At 44.4% G+C, this 17,747-nt stretch overlaps 1 protein-coding gene across 1 annotated transcript in view; it reads left to right on the forward strand.

Annotated features, from left to right (window-relative positions):
- The window catches only part of Gpat4 (glycerol-3-phosphate acyltransferase 4), a 36,733-nt gene extending 19,904 nt beyond the window's left edge, over positions 1-16,829 (forward strand). Inside the window, exons 3-13 of the mRNA XM_038325644.1 lie at positions 4,170-4,239; positions 5,753-6,053; positions 7,256-7,330; positions 8,088-8,177; positions 8,289-8,382; positions 8,901-9,016; positions 9,377-9,432; positions 10,339-10,424; positions 14,194-14,322; positions 14,411-14,490; positions 15,167-16,829. Coding sequence (XP_038181572.1) covers positions 4,170-4,239; positions 5,753-6,053; positions 7,256-7,330; positions 8,088-8,177; positions 8,289-8,382; positions 8,901-9,016; positions 9,377-9,432; positions 10,339-10,424; positions 14,194-14,322; positions 14,411-14,490; positions 15,167-15,275 — 1,206 coding nt within the window. The 3' untranslated portion in view covers positions 15,276-16,829. The remainder of the gene's footprint in view (positions 1-4,169; positions 4,240-5,752; positions 6,054-7,255; positions 7,331-8,087; positions 8,178-8,288; positions 8,383-8,900; positions 9,017-9,376; positions 9,433-10,338; positions 10,425-14,193; positions 14,323-14,410; positions 14,491-15,166) is intronic.
- Positions 16,830-17,747: the final 918 nt, after the last annotated feature.

The following is a 17,747-nucleotide window of genomic DNA, read 5'->3' on the forward strand; positions in this document are numbered from 1 at the left end:
CTTTAAAATATTTTTCCCAGGTATATATCTGTGTATTCATGTATATACATCTAAAATTTATATGTGTTGATTAATTGGTTGGTTGGTTTTAAGAAATGTCCAAATTTGGACTACTGCCGGGCGGTGGTGGCGCACGCCTTTAATCCCAGCACTCGGGAGGCAGAGGCAGGCGGATCTCTGAGTTCGAGACCAGCCTGGTCTACAAGAGCTAGTTCCAGGACAGGCTCTAGAAACTACAGGGAAACCCTGTCTCGAAAAAAAAAAAAAAAAAAAAAAATTTGGGCTACTACAACATTTTGCTGATGTAGACTGATGGCCTATAAAAACAAACTTTCTCCAAGAACAGGGTGCTGACAGCATTGTCTGGTATCCTCAGGATGATGGAGCTTGCTGGGATCCCTTTTATAACCCTATTCCTTTTTTCTTTAGGAGTTATTTCATTGGTATGTATTTGTACCATGTGTGCACAGGTACAGTGGAGGCCAGAAAAGGGTGCCAAATCCCTTGGAATTGAAGGTATAGGTGGCTGTGAACTACTTAATTGTGGGTGCTGGGAATCAAAACCCAGTCCTCTTCAAGAGCAGCAAGTGATCTTAACAGCTAAACTATCTCTTCAGTCCCTCTAACCTTATTTTTGAGGACTTTTTCTTCATAATCTTATTCACATCTGAATAGCATCATATTGGAGATTAGGTTTCAGCAGAATTTTAGAGGACAAAGATTTTGTCTCATGGCATAGAATGTTTGATTTTACCTTTCAAAAGATTCTTCATTTTTTTCCTAAATTGGAATGATGTACATATTTTTTAGAATTGGAAGAAAGCTAAAAGATTATCATATTTCTTTGGTCCTTCTGACTACACATTTTAATCACCAGGGAAACTTATTTTGGGCTGTGCATGTAGTTCAGTAAAGTGTGTGCTGCCTGTACAAAACACTGGGTTCAGTCTCCAGCACAATATAAAACAGGATGTGGTGGTACATCTTTACCCCCCAGCACTTAGGGGGTAGAGTCAGGAAGTCAGAAATTGAAGGCCATCCTGGGCTGCTACATAGTGAGTTTGAGACCAATCTGTTATGCATAAGACCCTCTCCAAAAAAGAAAAAAGAAGAATGTACTTATTTTTCTCCTACTCAGAGGTCTACCTCTTTCCACTTCCTGTGTGCTGGGATTAAAGTACATCATCACCATCACCCCAGTTCATTAGTGGGTTTTGCTGTTGTTCTTATTCATCATTTGTTTGGTTTTTTTGAGACAGGGTCACTACAAGTCTTGGCTGTCCTGAAACTCACTATGTAGAATAGACTGGTTTTGAACTCACAGAAATCTGCCTCTCTGCTGGGATTAAAGGTGTATACCACCATGCAAATCCAGCTCAGTAGTGGGTTTTTAAACCATTAAGTTTTATGCCAAAGGAACAAAGAGTCTTAGAGATGAAATCTAAAAGGCCCTGACCAGGCTGTTCTTTTACTTCAGCATTCTTCCTGAATAGGTTTTATATGATAGTAGATAACAAGACCATACCATAATGTCAAAAATTATAATTATACATGTCTTATAGCTTACACTTTCGTTATTTTTTGCATATTGCCCTTCAGTCTTTGATCATTGATGTTCATAATTTAGTTAATAGTGTAGCCATACATTTTATGTCTGCGTCTCTTGTCATTTCACTAGCCATTTTCACATTTTATTTTCATGAAGATCATTAAAACTGGGTATTTAGTTCAAGTACACTTACCTGTGTTTTTTAAATGGGACTAAGCATAAGTCACTTACCTAAGCAGCTTGCCAATTGTTTTGGATACTTAGTCCTGTCAGGAGAAAAATACTTATGTGCCTGCCACAGGTGGGTCTATGCCTGTCCAGAGTACCTCAGAGTAATTTTCTGTTTTGGGTGTTTTTGCTTTAGAAGTTCCCTATACAGCTTGCAGTAATCTTTTTGCAGTGGGATTTCTAGGAACTAACTTTCAATTGAATTGAAGGTAATTTGGAGAAAGTGAAAAAAAGGCCTGGATATAAGCAAAAAGATGAAAATAAGCTGAATTTTGTTACCCAGATAAAAGGAGTCAATTAGGTCAGGTTAGAGAAGATGAGGTCTTGCATTCTGGTCAGTGCCCAGCTGCACAGTCGAATTTGTTGGAAACTTTCAGAAAACTATGGTGTGGTACAGAGCTGAAGATGCAAATGCAACAGTTGTGGGATTGAGACAGAGTGGGCAATATTTTTGAACACTTGGGTTTTTTTCAACCAGCCCAGAAGCTTAGCCTTGGTTAATAAACTTTCTAGTGTTATCTATGGAAGGGCATGAAAGTAATGAAAAGCCTGTGTTTTGAAGATGGGGATGATTTCTGGCAGGGAAGGTGATAGGAAGAACATTTGGGGGCTGGAGAAATGGCTCAGCGGTTAAGAGCCTGCGTTTTAAAGGTCCTGAGTTCAATTCCCGGCAACCACATGGTGGCTTACAACCATCTGTAATGAGGTCTGGAGCCCTCTTCTGGCCTGCAGGCACAAACACAGAATATCGTATACATAATAAAATAAACAAATATTTTTTTAAAAAAGAACATTTAGGTTTGTTTTAAAAAAGGTTTGTTTATTCTTTGATTATTTGATTGATCCACCCCAAATTCCCCATTCCCACGGGACCCCCAGAACATGCTCTCCTATCTTCTTACCTTCTTTTTCTTTTTTTTATAACCTACTGAATCTAATTAGTTTTGTCTGCATGCACATGGATGTGGGGCCCCCACTTGAGCAAGGCCCGCCTACCAGCAGTCCCACCCACAAAGAAAAATAGCTTACTTTGTCCCAGCAGCCGTCAGTTACTAGTAGCTCCTCAGCTACAAGTTGGGTCATGTGAGCCTTTTCTTCACCCATGCCAGATCCTCTGCAGGTTTTGTTCAGGTGACCATAGCTGCAGTTAGTTCATGAGCGCAGGACCAGCAGTGCCACATCCAGAAGACAGGAGTTCACAGCATTCTGTCCCCTCTGTTGCAGTGCTCCCTGGGACTGTGGGGATGTGTTTGTGATATGGTTAGATGTCCCATTTAGGACTGATCACCAGACATTTATTCTGAGCACATTGGCCAGCCCTGAATCTCTTCATTAACTGTCCATGGGCATTGTTTTTTCTAAGAAAACCAAAGAGGAAGAACTATAACTGTAAAGGCAACAAATACTGAGCTGTTCTAGAGCTAAAAGAAGCTCCGTGAAGAGTTACTCTACAGCCATTGTCACTGGTTTCCTGGGGTGAAGTTGTTGGTTTCGTTGTCTCACTATTGAAAAGAATGTCAGCGAGAACAACAGAATTGAGAGCAAGCAAGTAGGACTTTTATTGAAAAATAGAGTCACAGGTTTCTGCCACTGGAAAAGGTCCCAAAAATACTTTAACAAGGAGCACTGTAGATCAGATGTTCTTTTATGTAAATGGGAAGGAGTCAGTTTGCCCCATCAGTACATAAATTAAACATCAAGTTGGAATGTACCTGGTTGACTAGTTTGAGTGTGTTTGGGGGATTCTGGTTGGTCAAGGGATCAGGGAGAAGACTGCAGACTCAGAGGAAGTTCACCAAAGTCACCAAGGAGCAGGAAGAATGCTGAAGTAAAAGAACAGCCTGGTCAGGGCCTTTTAGATTTCATCTCTAAGACTCTTTGTTCCTTTGGCATATCACCAGTCGCATCTGTTTATGTGTTCTCGGAGTTTACTGGTTTCATCAGGGCATGCACAGGTAGGTACTTTTGTTCATTTGATCCCCAGAATCCACATGGTGGAAGGGAGAGACCCGACCATTTCCCCACAAGTTGTCCTCTTGACTTACACATGTTCTCCCCCACACCATACCCACAAATAGATAATGTTGTGGTGATAAGTATCCTTGCAGGGGTAGGCAGTAGTTAAAGGAGATGTTTACTAGTCAGTTCCTAAGTGCTTGGAGGCAGATCCTGGCAGTGAAAAAAGCACCCTGACCATCTTGACTTTTTAGCGCTTTACTTCTGGGAACTTAGTGTGTGAGCCCTGCGGCCAGGGTGAGTCCTCTCTGGAAGGTGTGCTGCTTGACTGCTACCTCGTGTCAGACAACTAGAGTCGAGCCTTTCGCAGGCTAAGGAAGTAGGGTGGTTACTGATGGAAGACTCACTGCTGTCATTTTGCCATTTTCCTCCTCAGTGGGCTACCTTGAGAATGGAGAGAGGAGCCAAGGAGAAGAACCACCAGCTTTACAAGCCCTACACCAACGGTAGGATTGGGTGCCTTAGTCTAAAAGAGCCTCTGAAATAATACCCAGAGTCCTTGTAGAGGTTCAGTCTACTTGCTCTTGCCTATAACAAAATACCTGAGGGTCCTTTGTAGAAGAAAACGTTTAACTTTCTGGTAAGTAGAAAACTCAGGCAGGGGCTGGGCAGATGGCTTAGAAAGTAAAATGCTTGGTGTGCATTTACACAGGTTGGATCTCTAGAACCGTGTAAAACCTAGGTTCAGTGACAATACCCCTGCAAAGTTCCAGTGCTGGGGCTAGAGACAGGCAGATTTCTGCAGCTCAGTGGCAAGCCAGTCTAGTAGTCAAAGAACTTCAAGTGCATTGTGAGCCTAGTAAACGTGTGTGGTGGAGAGTGGTAGGGAGAGATAGCTCACATCGACCTCTGGCCTGTGTTCATGCAGCACGCACACTCATACAGCTGGTCTCCCAACTCCTCCCTCTCTCTCTCACGTAGACAGAAGAGCAAACTTGGGTAGAAGTAAAATGCCACTAGTCAAGGGACCCTTGACCACATTGCAGTATGGCAGATGTACCACATGGCAGGAGCGTGTGAGAGGGCAGGAGGGGAGGGAAGAGTTGGTTTCAGTTGCAAGGAATGGCCTAAGAAAGTAGGCAGGTGTCTGGCTTACTTTTTAAAAACAAACTGATCTAAAGAGCTAGGCATAGTGGCACATGCCTCTGACCCCAGCATTAGGAGATGGAAGTAGGAGAATCAGGAATTCAAAGACATCCTTAGCTGCATAGTGAGCTCTAAGCCAGCCATTGGTCCTGAGACCTTGTCTCAAAACCAAGCAAACATGCAACCAAAAATCCACCAAAACCCCAACCTGATGTTGTGGGAGAGAATGTACCCCTGCAGAACCACCCACCCAGAGAAGAACAGTGCTGCTCTGTTCAGGGACAGCAGTCCCATGACCTAATCACACGAGCTAATCTCTTACATTCCAGGTTTGTCTGTTTAAAGACAGGGTCTGTGTAGCCCTGGCTGGCCTCAGAGATTTCATTGCCTATGCCTCGTGAATGTTGGGATTAAAGGCATTTGCTACCACACCTGTTGATTTTTATTTGATAGTTTTATACAAGTATATAATGAACTTCAGTCCTTTTCACCCCCTATTTCCCTGTCTCATCTTCCTTTCTTCTACAGAAACCCTTCTTTTTCCTGCCTACTTTCATGCCTTTTTTTGTGCAAGTGACTCACTTAGTTTAAACAGTGTTATAGGCATGAGCCTAAGTGGAAAACTATATATATTGGAGCACGATAGACCTCCACCACTTACAACCCCAGCACTTCTAAGTGCTGTTGTGTTGAGGGCTCCCTCTTTCTGCTCATGAAACTCTGGAGAGCATATTCACATCCAGACCATGGCACATGTACCTTTTGTACTTTAAAACTCAGTCTTCATACACATGCTCCTTGAAGCATGCTGCTTGACTGGGGATACTGTTTTTGTTTTTTTTTTTTTAATTTTTTATTTTTTTATTTTTTCAGGAATCATTGCAAAAGATCCCACTTCTCTGGAAGAAGAAATCAAAGAAATTCGCCGAAGCGGTAGTAGCAAGGCTCTGGATAAGACACCGGAGTTTGAGCTCTCTGACATTTTCTACTTTTGCCGGAAAGGAATGGAAACTATTATGGATGACGAAGTGACAAAGAGATTCTCTGCAGAGGAGTTGGAGTCTTGGAACTTGTTGAGCAGAACCAATTACAATTTCCAATATATAAGCCTCCGTCTTACCATCCTCTGGGGGTTAGGAGTGCTGATTCGGTATTGCTTCCTTCTGCCACTCAGGTGAGGCTGGGCCTTGGAGGCCAGTGTGAGCTGTTCTGCCTGTGTGCGTGGCTCGCCCATCTCACGGTGCCTTGTTTCCATTTATAAAGTGTGTTTGGTTTTTTCCCCAGGGCTAGTCCATTTTACTCTTGGAGGAGCATACTGGGAGCATTCCCTTCAAGCCTTTATATTCTTTACCTATCATACAGAAAGAGTTGGATTTCTTTGGTTTTTTTGTGTATATGTGTAGAAGGAACGGCAGGCTGCGTCCTGCCACCCGGCTAGCTTTATACCCGAAATAATTACACGAAAACTGTTTTCATTTAAACACTGCCTGGCCCATTAGTTTCAGCCTCTTATTGGCTAATTTTCACATCTTGCTTTAACCCATATTTAGTAATCTGTGTAGCACCACGTGGTGGTGTCTTACTGGGAAGATCTTAACCTGTATCCATCTCGGAGAGGAGAGCTATGGCGTCTGCCTGAGGCGTCTGCCTTGCTCTGCTTTCTTTCTCCCACAATTCTGTTCTGTCTACTCCGCCTACCCAATTTTCTGTCCTATTAAAGAGCCAAGGCAGTTTCTTTATTAACCAATGAAAGTAACACATAGACAGATGACCCTCCTCCATCATATATGTGTTCTGTAATGTTTTTGGTTTTTTTTTTTTTTGAGAGTCACACTGGGTAGCTCTGTCTCACCTGGAACTCACAGATATTTATGTGCCTCTGCCTCTTCCTCTTGAGTACTGGGATTAAAGGTGTGCTCCAAGCACCATACCTGGCTAGTCGGATTTCATAAAGACCATTTGCTTGTTGTGGGGACTGAACACAGGGCAGAGAACATCATATACTTCCTGACCCCTCTTTCCTAAGCATAGCCTTTCCTGAATCTTGCCTTTCTGGTACAGAAGCTGTATTGATCTCCTCTTCTCTGTGCTCTTCCTAGTTTGTCTGGTACCTTCCAACTCTGCCTCCTTTTTGACAGAGGTTTTACTTCTGCCAGGGTCTTGAACCTAAGCAAGATCAGACAGGTGTCGGGCATAGCAGCTGCTGAAGAGACAGTTCCACTGTCTGTTCGGAATTGTAATCATCTCTCCGTACAAATGGTTTCCCACATTTCCAGGGGAAGCTATTGTCAGGTCTTACGTGTGGTTTTTATGGCTCCTGCCTTTGTCTTCACATGTTCCCTGAATAACTGGTTTACTCTATTTTTCTTCTTACAGAATTGCACTGGCATTCACAGGGATCAGCCTCTTGGTGGTGGGCACTACCATGGTTGGATACCTGCCAAGTGGGAGGTGAGTAGAGTGAGCTGACGTCGCAGCCTCAGAGCGTGAGGACTGACTGGAGGCACAGTGCGCACACTAGGTCCTAGGTGGTTCAGAACTCGCACTGGCAGTGGTGTCTGTAGTAAGTGCTTTTGTTTCGTAATTGATGTGCGATAGTAGCTGTGTGTGCTTACTTCTTGCAGTCTAGTCTTCACCATCTTCCCATTTTAGAGTCAGAAGGGCAGATACCACAAAAGAGTCTTGGCTCAGGTATTAACAGATTTTTATAGCAAAACCAGGACCCTGTATGCAAGACGAGTTCTCTATTGCTGCTGTGCCCTCAATCTTTAAGATGTTTCATTGCTTGGTTCTGCTAGCTCCGTAAGTTGACAAATAACTTTCTTTCTCCCCACTACTCTTCCTTCTTAAGGAAACTTTACTCCCCTAGGGAAGCTCTGAGGCCCCGTAGATATGTGTTTTGCTGGGGCTGATAAAGAGCTTACACCTACTATGGGTTGTTGAGTTGGGGAATAGGAATCTAAGAAACCTTGGCTTGCCTATCCTGAAAATTCTAGGCCTAGAAATATTTTCTACCTCTAACAGGTGAATGTCATCAAGTCACATTGCATTTCTCTGATTGCATGTGGATATAAAGATGTTAAATAATACATTTGTAGGTTTTACTATGTGTGCTAATATTTCTATAAGTACTTTGTCCACTGTTAAATAGAATCAGCAACTTGTCCTGATTTTAGACACAAACACCTCAGCTGTCCTGTTGTTTCAGGTTTAAGGAGTTTTTGAGTAAACATGTTCACTTAATGTGCTACCGGATCTGTGTGCGAGCCCTGACAGCCATCATTACCTACCACAACAGGTGAGGGAGACTCATCACTGTCTAGAGCTAGTGATGCTTGTGAGGTGAGAGGAGTATTCCAAACGAATTGATTCTTGCCATTTTTATTGCTTGTATATATTTTATACCCAGGAAAAACAGACCAAGAAATGGTGGCATCTGTGTGGCTAATCATACATCTCCCATTGATGTGATCATCTTGGCCAGCGATGGCTACTATGCCATGGTATGCAGCCTCTCTTTGTGGTTTTCTGATCAGGACTAGGATCAGATCTCTAGGCCTTCCACAGAAAACTTCCTTGATGAAGGGTTCAGACATGTAAACATATTTTTATGTTCGGGTCCCAACTTAGGAAGGTCACCCTAGGCGTGGGTAGAAGCTGTTCTGAGTTGAGTGCTTGAGAGTATGGCTGGATTGTGTCTTGTGTCTTAGACTGAGGAGATTCCAAGAAAAGGGAGTCTTGAGAAAGCCAGGTGAGAGGCATTGAGATTACCTGAGAGAGCCATTTTATAAGTTACCCAGCTTTATGTGTTTAACTGGAGTAGCCTCTGACACTGATGGCTAAAAGGGAATTCAGATCAGGAGTTCAAGTAGTGGTTTCTTGATAGTGAGAAACTTAAAATTATGAAATATTAACAAGGAGAGGCCGAGGTGTATATTTTGTGGGATTGTGGTCCTCCCCAGAGTGGGGAGATCTGTGTGAGGACAGCTTCACTACTAATGATTCCTCTCTCTGAGAGTAGGTGGGGCAGGTGCACGGGGGCCTTATGGGTGTGATCCAAAGAGCCATGGTCAAAGCCTGCCCACACATCTGGTTTGAGCGTTCTGAAGTGAAAGATCGCCACCTGGTGGCTAAAAGGTAAGTGGCAAATGCTATTCAGTTGATCTAGCAAGGGCGTAAACAGAAAACATTTTCTTTATATAGGTATAACCTTTATACTGAGGTTATACCGTTGTAATAAAGTTTTAGGACATCTAAAAAGGATGTAAATAAACACAGTATTATTTATTTAAGTTATTTATGTTTTCATTATATCCTTCCCAATAAACAAGTTAAGAACTGTAATTCTTGTTTGTTTTGGGTAGTGCTGGGTAGGGTATATATATGCTGGGTAAGTGGTTCATTACTGAGATTTACAAATTGCAAGCCAAAAATCTTTGATTGCTATGTGCAACCTATAAGGTCATTGACTCTTCCTTTTATTTCTGTTTCCTAAAGACTGACGGAGCATGTACAAGATAAAAGTAAGCTGCCCATCCTCATCTTCCCAGAAGGTACAAAGTGATGGGAGTGGGAGACCAGGCCCTGAGCCTTGGGTAACTCTGGGGAGGGGGACCAGGCCCTGAGCCCTGGGTAACTCTGGGGAGGGGGACCAGGCCCTGAGCCCTGGGTAACGCTGGGGAGGGGGACCAGGCCCTGAGCCCTGGGTAACGCTGGGGAGGGGGACCAGGCCCTGAGCCCTGGTTAACCCTGGGGAGGGGGACCAGGCCCTGAGCTTTGGGTAACGCTGGGGAGAGAGATCAGTTCCTGTGTCCTGGGTAACACTGGGGCATTTTAGCATGGCAGACTAACAATTTGGGTCAGTTGAGAAGTTTGGTTACATTTTATAGTGTGTACCTCGCCAGTGCAGGATCCTTTTCTGTGGTACTACTGACAGGTAGCTTTCTAGCCTCTCGTAGAATACTCCTCAGTCTCCTTGGCATCCCTGCTCCAAACCTAAGGCTGGGACAGTGGCCTGAGACAGGAGAAAAGGAATAAGGACTGCATTTGTCCAGCTCCCTTACTGTTCATTCTTGATTTGGGTGATGATTGACTTACGCTCTTTGAGGATTATTTTTGGTGCTGAAGAAACACTGGGTAGCTGGGTGATGGGAGTGCACACCTTTAATCCTAACACTTGGGAGGGAGGCACAGACAGGTGGATCTCTGAGTTCAAGGCTAGCTTGGTGTACACAGCTAGTTCCAGGACAGCCAGGACTGTTGCATAGAGAAACACTGTCTTGAAAAAACAAAACAAAACAAAATATTAGAGAGAGAGAGAGAGAGAGAGAGGGGGGGGGGAAAGAAAGAAAGAAAGAAAGAAAGAAAGAAAGAAAGAAAGAAAAAGAAAGAAAGGGGAAAAATAAAACTCTGGGTAGAAGTCCAGAAAGAAAGGGTTTTCTCTTGCCTGTGTTTTTTAGGAACCTGCATCAATAACACATCAGTGATGATGTTCAAAAAGGGAAGCTTTGAAATTGGAGCCACTGTTTACCCTGTTGCTATCAAGGTATAAGACCTCTGAAGCCAGCTCGAATGCACAAGTGGGAAGTGGGAATTGGTGAATTAGTCGGGGCTGCTCCTCTCTCTGCCAGCACTGCCAGACTGTGTGGGCAGAGCAGTAGGAGAAGAGGATGCTGGTGGGATGCACAGGGATGTGGGATATGGGAGGAAAAGGGCTTCCAGGTTCTGCAAACAGAAACTTCACAAGCCATGTAATTGTGTCCTCACTACTTTGTTCTTTAGAGACTTTGTTGAAGCATAGGACACTCGATTGCACAGGTGACTTGTGCCAGTAGCAGAGGAGGGCTTGTAAGCTGAACTTGTGCAGTGGGGTAGAGAGGGGAGAATGGATGGCTCTTTGTTCTACTATGTGCAGTAAGCACTCCACCGCAGTGGGTTTCAGTGTCCTCATTCGAGCAGCGATAGACTGGATCCTGGAGCTTCTCCACTCCTGTTTCTATCATTCAGGAAGGAGCTTGTCCTAACCAGTCTCTTAGACACCCTGGAAACATGGGATGGTTCAACCAGTCAGCCTCCCTGAATTCCTCAATTTCCTTATCCCCCTTTAGCCTAGTGCAGATCTGTATTCCTTCTAAAAGAGTCTAATCCTCAGAGTATTATCCCCGAACAGTTTGTTTTCCGTAATGTCAACATATTTAGGCTGAGATTTTAGAGCATGGTCTGAAGTTGTGAACAGCTGTTTAGCCTGCCTTTTGGGTGTCTGTTTGCAGTGTTGTAGAAACGTGTCCATTTTGAAACGTGGTTTTCAGCTTTTCTGCACAACTCCTGGGTAGGTAGACAACACCTTCTACTAGCTAAGCAGAACACTGAGCCCACTAATACCTGAATATTGGCTGCAGGCTCACTGATGGACAGGCCTGGTCAGTCTAGCCATTAAGTAGGGATGGCATTGCCAAGGAATAGTCTTTATCAGAGTCTGCTGTGTGTGAAAGTAGAGAGTGGAGTCTATATCCCACATGTATTAGGGTTTTCTAGAGGAACAGAACAGGAGCGAACAAATGGGTGTGTGTAGCTTACACGCTGTGGTCCAGCTAATTCAACAATGTCGGTTTCCCAGCAGAAAGTTCAAAAATCCAGTAGTTGTTCAGTCTACAAGGCTGATTTCTTAGTTGGTCTTCAATATATGCCAGAATCTTGTAGGCTCCAGTGAGAGTGAAGGAATGGACTTGCCAGTGAAATTGATAACAAGCAGACAAAGAGCAGGCTTCATTCGTCCAGGTCCTTATATTGGCTGACACCAGAACAAAGTGTGGCCCAGATTAAAGGCAGATCTTCCCACCTCAAAAGATTCAGTTAAGGAGAAAAAATCCCTCACAGATGTAGCCCCTTAGGTTTTAGTTCATTTCAGGTGTAGTCAAGTTGACAGCCAAGAATAGCCGTCGCACCACCAGTGCCTTCCTGCGTCTGGCATAACGGTGTGTGGAGGTACTGTATCCGCTCTGTCTAGTGTTAGCTTCTATAGCATCGCGGGGGCGGAGGAAGGTGGCAGTAAAAAGATTTAGACCTCATGCCTAATTCTAAATGTCATTTTATCTAGGCCCTGGGTGATACTTAGGGTAGGTCAGGGGGTCCCCTTGGTAGAGCTGTGCGGCCTGACTCACCCATTGTGAGACGGAATCTTGAGAGACGTTAGGACTTCTCTGCAGAATAAAACATGTAAATTCCCATACTGCTCATGTGACAGACTTCTGCTCTACAGATATTTCTAGTTTTGTTTTGTTTTGAGGTTCTGTTGGTCTCTGAACGCGGGCAGCTTCTGCAGTGACAGTGCTATCACATTTCTGCAGTCACAAGTCACAGTCTGGTTTTGAGAGTGTTAACCGTTGTTTTGAACTTTTGTTTTGCCTTGCTTTGCCGTGGTGTCTGCCTGGATGGGAAGAGAATCAGTGCCAAACAGAGGAGTTGGTCTCTTCTAAAACAGCTTCTGCTCATGTGCTTGTAACAAGAGAGTCAGTTTTATGTTTTGAAACAGGTCTCCCTGTGTTACCCAGCCTGGTCTCAAGCTCCCAGGCTCAATCATCCTATTACTTTTTCCAAGTAGCTGGGATGACAGGTGTACTCCAGTACGTCTGGCTAGCTGCCCTATCTTTGTAATCATATACCGTAGATTAATTTTAAATTTTTATTCTCCCTTATTTTTTACTTGTATTAAAAAGTTCACTATTGTTATTTTTTTAAAAAAATATTTTTACTTTATGTGCATTGGTGTTTTGCTTGCATGTATGTCTGTGTGAGGGTGTAGGTTCTCCTGAAACTGAAATTGCAGATACTTGTGAGCTGCCATGTTGGTGCTGGGAATTAAACCAGGATCCTCTGGAAGAGTTGCCAGTGCTCTTAACTACTGACCTATCTCTCCAGCCCCTACTATTCCTGTTTTAAAATTTTATGTATATGATTGTTTTTGTCTGCATGTATCTGTGCACAGCTTATGTACCTGGTACCTGAGGAAGCTACAAAAGAATATTAGATTACAGATGACTTTAAGTTGACATGTAGGTGCTAGGAATTGAAGGCAGGTCTTCTGGAAGAGCAGCCAGTGCTCTTAACTGCTGAGCCATCTCTCCATCATTCCTCTTAGTGGTATTTAAGGTGCATTCATTAATGTGTTAGGTTTCTTAGTTTCTGTTGTTAAATCTGTATTTTTATAGTTAGGACTTAATCTCAGCAGAGTAGTTCAGTATTCTGATTTAGACAGTTGAAACTCCATCCTCCGGCATCTCCATGAATCTCCATGACAGTACTCTACAGACATCCTTCTGTCAGGAAGGCAGCAGTGGTGGTATCTTGATCCTGTGGGATAGCTCTTGAAATTCTTTCATTTATTCATTCTCCGTGCTGACCCTTGGCTTATGCTTTTGCAGTCAATGCACTGCTTTATCTATTTCCTCTAACATTTGGTAGCAACCGCCCATGCTCTGTGTTCCGGCAGCCTTCTCAAAGACTTAGCTCTTCCTGTTATTCTCATGTACCTTTCCTCACCAGACTTCCTACTCCTGAGGTTACTGTGGGTTAATGGTTGAGGAGCTGCAATCATTTCTCACAAAACCCTTGGAAACAAGCCTTTTCTCTCCATTAAAATCATTGACAAATCCAAGTACCTAATACACCTGTTTGTTGAGACTTCATGAGACCAATGGGTGTGGACCCATTTGCTAATGAATACTGGTGACTTAATTAGCAGAGTTTTCTGCCCATATAGAAATTCACTTTGTTAGAATTATAAATATGTAAATTATATTTGCAATACTTAAGGGTTTTTTTTTGCAATACTTAAGTTTTAATATAGCATATTGCAAGCTTTGTAAGTGTTTCTTAGTCTGCAGCATCAGAAATTTTCCTTTGAATGTCCCATGAAAAAGTTGATTATGTGTGGTGTCTTTGTTTATATTTCATGTACATTAGGAGATGCCTTGATGTTTAAGATAGGCCTCATAAGAGAGGAAAGGATGCGTGAAGCAGGCACAGTGGACTATTCCTAATGATTGAACCTAGGAAATGAGTGGCTGGTATTTTGTTATCCTGTATTCTGTTTTTGGATTGTCTGGAAATGTTTGCTTGTGAGTGCAGGATAAGGCTCTTTGAGGCAAGAACTGCTTGGGTGTGGTGGTCAGGAAAGACCTCCCTGATGGCCTGAGTGGGTCTGGAGGCTATGACCTTAGAGCCACTTCAGCCGTTATTTACCTGGACCCCTGCCCCTGTGGGCCCTCCCCAAGCACTGGTATAGTCCTTACATCCAGTCTCCTCTGCTTTTGCAGTATGACCCTCAGTTTGGTGATGCCTTCTGGAACAGCAGCAAGTACGGGATGGTGACATACTTGCTGAGAATGATGACCAGCTGGGCCATTGTCTGTAGCGTTTGGTACCTGCCCCCTATGACCAGAGAGGTAGGTATCTCCAGTCCTCCAGGGCAAGTCTTCGTGTGCTGTGGTGTTCAGGAGTCTGCAGAGTATTTTCATTCATTCTCTGTTACAGAAAGATGAAGATGCTGTGCAGTTTGCTAACAGGGTGAAGTCTGCCATTGCTCGGCAAGGAGGATTGGTAGACCTTCTGTGGTGAGTAGAGCTGACTCCAGAGAATATGCACCTCTGTGGCAAAGCAAAGGGCTCCTCCCTGGCACAGAGCATGAAACCTGCTGGCCATAGAGAAGAACTCTCCAGGCTCCTTTCCTTAGTTCCAGCTAATAATGCCAGTGCTGTGTTGTCCTCGGGAATGTAGAGTTGTGGGCCTTTGCCCAGTCTGTTGGGACTTTCAGACAGTTTGTGCCTCTAGGTAGAGATGACCCTATTCTGTTTGGAAACTTCAGAGGGAAGAATGTAGAATTTCCTCTGTTGTCTATGTGCTGTGTTTGAAAAGTCTGCATTTCCTTTTCTACATTTTCTTGCCTATCTCTTAGCAGAGGAGGTGACACACTTTTTCTGTACAGTTTATAGGTCTCTTGCAACCACTTATATTTGCCATTTGTAGTACAAAAGCAACCAAAGAGAAAACATGAACAAGTAGTCATGACTGTGTCTCACTGAAACTTCCTTACAGAAACAGATGTAAGACAGGGTCTGAACTTTTGTTCCATGGGTCTGAATTAACACCAGACCCTGCAGGAGTTAAACTCAAGTTAAAGAGGAGCTTGATTCATGATTCCTGCCAGATTTTGGCCATATAATGCATCTTTCATACTGCAGAGCTGACCAGTGGCCTTCTCTGTTGCTATATTAGCCTTTGTCTTTCCAGGGATGGGGGATTGAAGAGAGAAAAAGTGAAGGACACGTTCAAGGAGGAGCAGCAGAAACTGTATAGCAAGATGATTGTTGGTAACCATGAGGACCGGAGCCGGTCCTGAGCCTCTGCATGGCCCTGGCTGGAGCTGCCACCTCTAAATTCTGACAAGTGAGCCAGCTGGAGTTGTTGCTGCCACAACCTCTGCCACCATCCCTGCCACCCACTGCTGCATCTTCCAGACTCTGGCCCTCAGGCTGTTCTGGGCTCCAGGACTCCTGAGCTTCATCAAAGCCCCATGTGCTGCCTGCTGTCCTCTAACCAGAAAGCTGCTAGCCGGGGCTCCCCAGGACAAAATGCCTCTTGTTCCTTTATAATAAGCCTGTAAGAGGAAGACCATTAAAGCAGCTCTGTGGTATGCTAGCTGGTGGGAAGGCAGGCCCTGTTCTTGCCCTGAGAGAATGTTGGATATTATTGTGCAGGGACATACACATGCTGGGGAAAGTCAGAAGAGACATTGCTGAGGCAGGTGCCCAAACAGCCACCAGCCTGGGAGCTTTTAGATGGGACAAGAAGAAAGCTATCTACAGGAGTGTTGGTTCCACTCAGCAGATGGAGTTATAAGTTCTTGTGTCTTGCTTACGAAGATCAGCAGGGGAGATAGGAAGAAGCCAGTGGCCCACTGGCCAGCTAGCTAGCCCCAGGAAGATTTGATTCAGACTCCAGGCTGAGCCTGAGTCCCCCACATGACTTGTCTGTTTACTGTGTCTCAGTTTCCCTGTCTGTTACATGGAATTGCCAAGGGTGGTGATGACCTACCTCACAGGGTTGTTGTGGGGATTCTAGTGCTAGTGTATGTGAAGGAAATGGATGCTGGTCTCACAGGGATGGCTTCACAGAGTGTGGCAGGACAAGGTCAGCACTCACAGCTGCTGCCTGGGATTTTAAACCTGTTTGTGAGTAAATAAAACTGGATGGTAAATGAACTTAGGAACTTTGCCTTCACTCCCCGAGAAATGTATTTCTTGCCAGTTAACAGCAGTGGTACTTGAAAATGACCCTGGCCTGCAGGGTCTGGAATGAGGATAGTATTGCTCAGGAGAGGGTAACCTTTCAAATAAGATGTTTTCATGTCTCCATTTCTAGCTTTCTCCCCAGATGAGAGCCATGGAAACAAACTGTTGATGAGGTTGGAGGGAGGCCCTGTCGGTGGCATTCTGGATTTGAGAACTGTGGGACACGGCAGATATTAAGGCGTGAGGAGGGAGTGGAAGTGCTGGGGAGGATGAGTTAGGCAGGAGGGACGGGTACACTGCATGCACCCGTGGGAGAAATGGCAGGCCTGCAAGCCACCAACAACACCAAAGTCAGCCTCTTTCTTCTGAGGTCTACCAACTTTGAATTCCTCCAAAGGAAGAATTCCCTCCTACCCACATGATCTCCAAGTCTAGGAGTACAGCCTGGCTCCCAAGGCTATGAACTGATGCCACTCTGACACTTGAGGACCCTGTGGTGTCACCCCACCTTCCTGTCACCTGATAGCCTCCCATTCCCTCCTGCCTGCTCCATTCCCAGTGGAAAACACTTTTCAAATAAAAACACCAATGACTGTAAGAACAGCCTCGTGGGGACTGTTTTACAAATGTTCAAAAATAAAAAGTGGGTCTCGGCTTATGTAGAATGTAGTGTTTCAGTGCTGTCCTCTGAAAACGTCGAGGGTCAAGCATCCTTTGAAACTTCCGCTGGTGGTTTGATTCACAATCTGTAGAGTTTTTAATTTTGTTTTTACTCAGATCACATCCCTCTCACCCATGGCACAGCAGGGAACAGTGAGAAGTCTGCATCTTTCCTCGGCACTGGTCCAGGAACTCAGGCTAGTGTGCCGCGTGTGACTGGGTCCTGCAGGCTCCCAGCCACTGCAAGCCGCATGGTACAGACTCGGTCTCATGAGGGCTTCCATCCCACTGGCCAGCCTGCTGCTCCCTTGCTGTGTTGTCTTTATTTCTCTATTTTCTGACTTAAACCGGGTGATTTCTGAGGCCTTACACACCTCTGAAGTTTCAGTAGGTGTATGCGTGTGTACCTGTGTGCATACAGATGTGTGGGTAGCAGTGCATGTGGAGGCCGGAAAACAGCCTCAGCTGTTAGTTCTCCAGTCGGGCCTCACCTTGTTCTTTGAGATGGGGTCTCTTTGGCCTAGGATGATTGGCCAGTGAGTCTGTCGTCTCTGCTTCCTCAGCACAACAATTAAAAGTAGAAGCCACCATCCTAGCATTTTTTTTTTTTTTTTTAACGTTGGTTCTAGGAGCTCACACTCAGGGCTTCCTGCTTGCAATGCAAGTGCTTTATTGACTGAGCTCTTATTCCAGCTCCAGTTCCATTAAAAGCCCATTGCTCACACGTGAGCTTTGAGCCCTAAAATTGTACGGGTCCATTTTGAGCTGTTGAGTCCCCCTGCAAACCTAGCTTGGGAAGCTAACCAACTTGGGGCCCAGACCTGCTGGATAGTTGGGATTGTGGATCACAGACAATTTTCACTCAAACAGGACCTTTTTTTTTTTTTTTTATACCAACTAGTTAAAGAGCTTTCTAATCA

This window comes from Arvicola amphibius, chromosome 4 (assembly GCF_903992535.2).
Source record: "Arvicola amphibius chromosome 4, mArvAmp1.2, whole genome shotgun sequence".
Taxonomy (NCBI): Eukaryota; Metazoa; Chordata; class Mammalia; order Rodentia; family Cricetidae; genus Arvicola; species Arvicola amphibius.